At 39.5% G+C, this 7,548-nt stretch overlaps 1 protein-coding gene across 6 annotated transcripts in view; it reads right to left on the reverse strand.

Annotated features, from left to right (window-relative positions):
- The window catches only part of Pikfyve (phosphoinositide kinase, FYVE-type zinc finger containing), an 85,423-nt gene that overhangs the window by 29,288 nt on the left and 48,587 nt on the right, over positions 1-7,548 (reverse strand). For all 6 annotated transcript variants that reach the window (XM_050154213.1, XM_050154207.1, XM_050154210.1 and 3 more), the window contains 5 exons: positions 6,674-6,814; positions 5,817-5,943; positions 4,427-5,583; positions 1,569-1,669; positions 80-151 (listed from right to left, as the gene is read on the reverse strand). In XM_050154213.1, coding sequence (XP_050010170.1) covers positions 80-151; positions 1,569-1,669; positions 4,427-5,583; positions 5,817-5,943; positions 6,674-6,814 — 1,598 coding nt within the window. The remainder of the gene's footprint in view (positions 1-79; positions 152-1,568; positions 1,670-4,426; positions 5,584-5,816; positions 5,944-6,673; positions 6,815-7,548) is intronic.

A 7,548-nucleotide genomic window follows, 5' to 3' on the forward strand; every position in this document is an offset into this window, starting at 1 on the left:
GAGGGAGGGAGGGAGGGAGGGAGGGAGGGAAAGAAAAGAGCAAAGCATAATAAATGATAAGGAAGAAATAAGCTTTTACCTGAAACAGTATCTTTCTAAAAATATTCCCAGTGTAAGATCATTCTTTCCATAAAATTCCATTGTTACAATCCTAAAAGAAGAGATCATTTCTTAGAAATATGTCAACATTACCACTAAGACCACCATATTCTAATTATTATATGCTTATAGTGAAGTAATAAAGCAAATCATATATACTGTTGCTACAGAACAGGTTTTACTTCACCCTGTCAAACAAGTGTAGATTAGCCACACCATAGCATCTTTTCCACTCCCAACCCATTAATATCTTATGAAATCATTTAATGAGTGCATAAACCATAAAAACAAATTGAATAAAACTGATTTATGAGGAAGAGATAAAATCATCTGTCACAGTTTCACTCCTCATCAACACTGGGGGTGGGGGTGGGGTGGTGCCCATCTGCCCTCTAGTCCCTGTCTTCACTGAGTGTAGAGAGCAGCAGCTAGCTCTCACTCTTAATAAGGAGCCGGCTCCGAACTGAACTGAACTCACAACTGCCCAAAATTAGACTTTGAACGTGTGCTTGTTGAAACCAGTATCCTCTTCTAGAATTACTGAAGGAGTCCATTAAATTCTGAGAAAAATTCTATGGGCTTTCAGAAAGCCAGGCTTAAAGCTGTCCTGGAACTACATGTTTCAAGAAAATAAGTGCTACCAACCCCCCACCACCACCGCCCATACACACACACAGCTGTATATGTGCACACAGGGAGGAGTGGAGGAGATGACACAAGCAAGCTTCTCCTGCCACGGGAACTGCTGTGGGAAGACCCCACTGTGGTGGCGCAGCCCCTGCCTACACCGCAGGAGGACAGTGGAGCAGAGCACCCGCAGCCACGCCTTCTTTGTTCTCGTCTGAATGATGACCTCATGTGATCAGTTACTTTAAGCTGCAGCGGCTGTGACTTTCCCTGCCATGATGGACAGGAGACAAATAAACCCTTTCTCCTTTATGTTGCTTTTAACAGAGAGTTGTTTAGCCCAGCAACAAAACAAACAAACCCTAAGACAGGGATGTAAGGTTTTTGCGACCATCACTGGAAATATTACATTATAAAATGTATTTGTCTCTATAAATTTACTTAGATGTTCCCAAGAAGAATGTACTAAGACAAAATGCCAGTATGTAGTATAGCTCAGTAACAAAACTACAAACACTAAGATAAAAGGCTGATTGCTTTTATAAAAATTATTCAACATGAAAACTCACCTAAACTGCACATGATAGAATCAAAATGTAGCTTTTAGCTTTTATAAACCAGTTTTTGCAGGTCAACTTTGCAACCTTTGTAAAGTAAAAATTTCTTTTTCTCTCTCAAACTATCTTCACTCTTGTTTAAGGTACTACTTTTTTACCCACGAACAAATTTCAGTTACTCAAGTGTAAACATCCTACTGTATGGGATGTGACCATCAATGTGCTGTGTACCCAATAGCAGGAATTGTATTTCATGTAGCAATAGGGCAGGGAGAAGCGGCGTACCAAGGGCTGACACAAGCGCTGGGAGCATTGCTGGACTGGGCCGAGGAGCTGCTGAAGAGGACACAGAGCCTCTGGTGGTTGGCAGGATTCAGGCAGTCCACCTGTAGGACAAGGACAGGAGAGCACCTGAGTGGGAACACAATGGCTATCAGGTCACTGACCTACACCACATTCCATTCTGTCAACAGAGCCGCCTGGGAAGAGTTAAAAAGCTGGGTTTTGACCAAAGACAATTTCAAAACTCCAAAGTAAACGTGAAAGCATAAAATAACTGGGCTGGAAATGGACCGTCGATCAGGCCCTGGGTCAATCCCAGCACTGTGCTTCAAAGTGGGAGACGACTAAGAAGCTTGTTTCTTAACATAAACACTCCATTTTTTTTTTCAAAATTGTATATTTTGGAAGAGCTAATTAACTAAAATATTTTCCTATGGAACATTATTAAAGTGGATGGCTATGGCATCAATCGGTGGTGTCTAGAAACCTAATTCTAAGGTATTCTTTTACCTGTGCTTGCGCCTGTTTTTAAACACACCTGTTCCCTGTTAAAATCAAGTAGTAGAGTTACATAATGTAAAGTTCTTCCTTCTTGGATGTCCCCCACCTCTCAAACTAAAGTTTATAAAGCTACTCAGACCAGCATGGTAGCACATGGAAATCCCAGCACTTAGGAGGCAGAGTCAAGAGGATCAAGAATTTAATATCTTCATCAGCTGGATCTTGAGTTTGAGGCCCAACCTAGACAGTGAGAAATCCTAAATCAAACAAACACCAAAAGGAAAATCACTTTTTCTTTATTCACGTTATTTGCCTTTACATACATGCACAATCGCACATGTACATACGCACACAAATACACTCAGGTGATTTTGTTTTCATTAAGATGAGATAGGCTACAAAATATATTACTATAACTTGCTTTTGAAAGGTACATGCTAAAATATAAGCATTAGTGTTTTATTCTAATAAGTAATAAAACTTTAAAGTTGCATTAAAAAAAACATTCAAAACCCACCCTTTAGCCGGGTGGTGGCGGCAAATGCCTTTAATCCCAGCAATCGGGAGGCAGAGGCAGGCAGATCTCTGTGAGTTTGAGGCCAGAACTCGATCTACAGAGTTAGTTCCAGGACAGCTAGGGCTGCCGCACAGAGAAACCCTGTCTCAGGATAGAAAAAAAAAAAAAATCTGGTACGGGTTGAATATGTGTGACTGATGCCCCTGCCCAAGAATCCTGTATTTAAGGTGTGTCCCTCAGCTGGGAAACTAAAAGGTGAGGCCTCCATGAAGGAAACAGGTCACTGGAGGTGTCTCTTTGAACACTGTATCTCATCCCAGGCCCTCCTATTTCTCTCTGCTTCCTGTCTGCTGTACCATCTAACTACCACGAATAATGGAGGCAAGGAGGATGGGCTGAAACCTATGAAATCATGAGCTAAAGTAAACACTCTTAAACTGTTTAATGTCAGGTATTTGCCACATCTGCAAAATATAATGTTTTGCTACAAAAAAAAATGGATGTAGTACTTCAACAAACACCCTTGTACATATATTCTTACAACAAGCAAGCATCCTACAGAGAAGTATTTAATTTGTTCTGCAATAGAGAAGGCGGAATCCTGAGTCAAAGGTAAGAAATGTACATTTAAAGTGAGAGAAACCTCCTTATCACTTTCTGTACATTTCAACAGGGATGTATAGACATACACGTATAGTACAGTGAGAGAAACCTCGTTATCACTTTTAGACATTTGTACACTTAGACAAAGCATTCAAAATTTCTTGACTCTCCCTAACCACGGTTCTTTTCATGAGTCTCAAAAAACATTTAGCACTTCCTTGACTATCAGTGAAACTAGATGTCTTTTTATTAGTTTCACTACTAGTAATGTATCCATCCACAAGTAAATCTTCTTTAAATATCTTTCATTTCTAATTAAACAAAAAAGATCACTGTCAAAGTTAAATGACAATATAAACTTTTTACTCTTAAATAACTTTCTTAAAACAGGTCCATTTTCAATAACAAATTTCCATCTCTCATAAGACTATGATCAAACAATAGAGCTAGTTGTGCTGGTACAGAGGTATAATCCTAGCATAAAGTGGTACAGGCAAGACGACTGTGAACTTAAGAGTAAACCAGGACCACATAATGAGACCTGTGAAGGTTAGCTTAATTGCTATCTTGATACAATTTAAAATCAACTAGGAAGAAGAGTCTCAAGGAAGGATTATATATACTGGGTTGGAATATGGGCACATCTGAGTGACTGTCTTAAGTTAAAATGTGTGGAGACCCAGTCCACTGTAGGTGGCACCATTCCCTAGCAAAAGATCCGAAACTATTAGGAATGGAGGAGAATAGAACTGAACACAAACAAGCAAGCAGCATATATGCATTTATTTCTCTTTGTTCTTGACGGTGGTATCATAAATTGCTTCTTCCTGCTGCCCTGACTTCCCCTTATAATGGACTATAACCTAGAATTACAAGCTAAATAAACTCTTCCATATGTTACCTTTTTTTTTTTTCAGGTATTTGACCATAGCAACAACAAAAACGGAAAGTAAAGACCTATCTTAAAACACTGAAAAAAGTCAAGAGCTACATCACACCACATATAAGCAATACAGATATAAACTTCAAGCAATTGCTCACTTTCCCTTAACTGAGGTCCTTCCTACTTTACTACATGCGCATATTAAAATCCAAAATCCCAGTTTTGTTCCCTTATGAATCCACTTTTATACTTTATACATAAATGCCATCCAACTCAAGAAGAAAAATAAGCAGAAGAGTAAACATTTAATAAACCTATGCAATCTGTCATAGTGATTTTTTTAATCTTGCATCTTACCTTTGTCGCCCATAAGGCATCGCTTGGGACCAACCCCTTCTCTTCATCACTCTCAGTTTTGTTTCCCGATTTGCATCCTGAAGTACATGATGCATCTTTTGAATGGACAAAAGGGTCCAAATGTTTTGACTGAATTCTTCCTCCTCTAGCTCGATAATCAGCCAGCATTCTGCCCAAGCTCTGGCTATCACCGAGATGCTCAGCGATCCTGGTGCTCACTAGCTCATGTGAAGGTAAGACTTGAATAGACTTGGCCTGAACACTGCCATTCATGCCCTGAAGTCCAGAGAGATCCCTGAGCAGCTGTTTCTTCCTCCTGAGAGCCATTTCCTTCACCTCCTTGTTGAGGAGAGGAGACCAGTAAATCTGCTCTGGAAAATAATCTCGAGTTGAGCACCTCATCCCCTTTTCAGTTAAAAGGAAAGGTTCCCGGAATGTAATAACTGGAGAGATACAGAGGATCACGTCTTTTAATTCTTGTTTAAATGTCAAAGAGTAAGTCTTTCGTTTATCTTCAGAGGAGGTGACTTCCTCAGTAATGTACATCCCAGTGTCATCCTGTAGGGGGTCTCTAAAGACTCTTATCTGGCTTTTGGGATCCTGGTGTTCATCTGTTTGCTGCGATGTCTCCGGCTCTTCATGTCCTATAGCATCCTGTTGATCCATATGGAGAGGCAACAAGGATTCAGGTACCAACGCAAAGAGAGCACAGGGAATACCTGCTGGGCAAGTGGGTGCAGAGTAATCTTGATGTTTCACAGAGGCAACCGCCTGGGGAACACTTTTACTGTCCTGCTCACCCTTCTCAAGCATAATCCTTGATTCCAACAAAGTGCTATCATCAGAAGACAGGGAGTCAGGAGGGCACTCTGGGTCCTGGGGAAGGGAGCTGCCACTGCACTGCTCCTGGGGCACTCCTTCTTCCCCTCGGCCCTCAGACAGAGAATGGAATGAAGGGCTTTGCATTAAAGTTGGAGGCATAGCAAACTCATCCATGAGAAAGGAGATTTCTAGCTGAGAATGATAAGCTACGCAGATCATAAATATTAGGATCTCCTTAACTCGAGCCAGCTCATAATCGGAGCCTCCTCTGAGCTTGATTGTACATCCTAGGTGCTGTGGACAGCCTTCAAAAAACATCAGTGTTTTGGTTTGTTCTACAAATAAACAAAATTAAGAGACTTAGGTGAAAATCCAGAGAACCAGAGAAAATTTATTACCAACAGAAAAGAAAATCCTTACAGGAATAAAACCACACTGAATCATTCTCTCTCCACCAATGCTAACAGATATTAATACTTCCTGAGTAAACAATACTATACTTAACTAGGAGTTGATTCATTTCTTGAGATTCCCCAAGCTAAGTGAATGTATGTTTAAGATGACTCACCATTAGGTAACTGAAATATCTGCATATAAAATTTGTGGCAAGTGCCCAGGTGTGGTTTAGTGAGCAGCTGGTCCATGGACACCACTAAATCACCTTGGGTCATTCGACTGATTCGTTCTAAAACTTGCTACAACACAGAAAAACAGTGTATTACAGAATTGGCTATGAGTAAAATTCTTAATAAATTTAACCTGAAAAAGTACATGAAGTATTAAAATAAAATAATGTTCACAATCAGTTTCCTTAATTTTAATAATTATATGACTTTTTAATTCAGTATTAGATCAAATCTGCTTGCTAAATAACCAGCGTATGGCCTCAAAAACAAACCATGCTCGCTGTAACATCATCACAAGATGCGCATGGTATGGTGGTGCACCTGTATAGCCCCAGCACTTGGGAGACAGAAGACATAGGACCAGTGCAAGTCTAAGGTCAAACTGATTAGTGAGTTCCAGACCTCCTAGAGGTACAACCTGGGACCTTATCTTCTTTTTTATTCTTACTTTATTTTGTTATTACCTTTTAAAGAGCATTTGGCTACCCATTGTCTTAGTACAAAATACTATGAGCAAACGAACAAACAGAAAAATTCGTTTCCTTAAAAGTGGCCTCCATTTTGCAGAGGGACCAGTGAAACACTGGTTGATGAAAGACCCAAAAGAACAGCTACACAGTCAGTCACACCTGCATCTAGTGCGAGTCTACAGTCTCAATAATAAAGTAGCTACCACACCTGTATCCCGCTTTCAACATAAGTAGTACATCAAACAAAAAGAATGCTGCATACCTACCATACATGCATATTAATTTAAAAGCCATGGTTTTTTAAGTGAATAAATACAGAAAACACTCACTGACTTTACATTAATGACCAGAGTAATGCCATGTTCCAGTAACATGTCCTGAGCAATCCGAGATACTGTTTTCTCAACTAGAACCAATGTGGGTCGAACATCAACTATCCGTTGAACATAATTCTTCAAGAATTCCCTTTCCTAAGAGAGATAAAACAGAAATACAAAACCTGGTAAAATTCAATATTCAAACATATTAAAATATCATGATAATCTGACTTAATATCAATTTTCAATCTAAAATTTTTCCTTCAGAAATAAGTCTGTAAAAAATTCAAATATAACAAAGACTTTTAGTCATAATTCTAAACTAGTCATTATACTTAAAAGTTTTAGAGATGTTTCATCCTCCAATCAATTTTATTTTGAAAGCTTTTCAGTCCCTGAATCTATAGTTTGCTGAAGATGTAGCTCTGTGGGAGAGTACATGCTGAACACACTTAGGGTCCTGTGGATCAACATGTGAGCATGTGTGTATGTGTATGGACAATGAACACTAAGAACCTAGTAGCATAAACTTTTAAGAAACAAAAAGCCTATTCCTACACCTGTTACAATAAAAGCAACTTCTAAGTTTATGTGATTATGAATTTTCTTTTCCATCTGTAATGTACAATCGTCTCTCTCCTAGGAGTCAGAATTAGTAACCCTCAGACAGATGCTACTCCACCTGTTTCCTAACTCCAGTTTCCTAACATCATACCCTACTTCAAACAAATACAACTCAAGTTCTTAATGTGATGCTTAATGTAATCCCACCACAACAGTCGGGCGAGGTAGCACACACCTTTACCCCAGTCCCTGGGAAACAGAGGCATGTGGATCTGAGAGTCTGAGGCAGCAAGGGCTGTTACTCAGAGAAACCCTGTCTGATA

This window comes from Alexandromys fortis, unplaced genomic scaffold (genome assembly GCF_014885135.2).
Source record: "Alexandromys fortis isolate MF-2015 unplaced genomic scaffold, M_Fortis_MF-2015_v1.1 scaffold_40, whole genome shotgun sequence".
Lineage (NCBI taxonomy): Eukaryota > Metazoa > Chordata > Mammalia > Rodentia > Cricetidae > Alexandromys > Alexandromys fortis.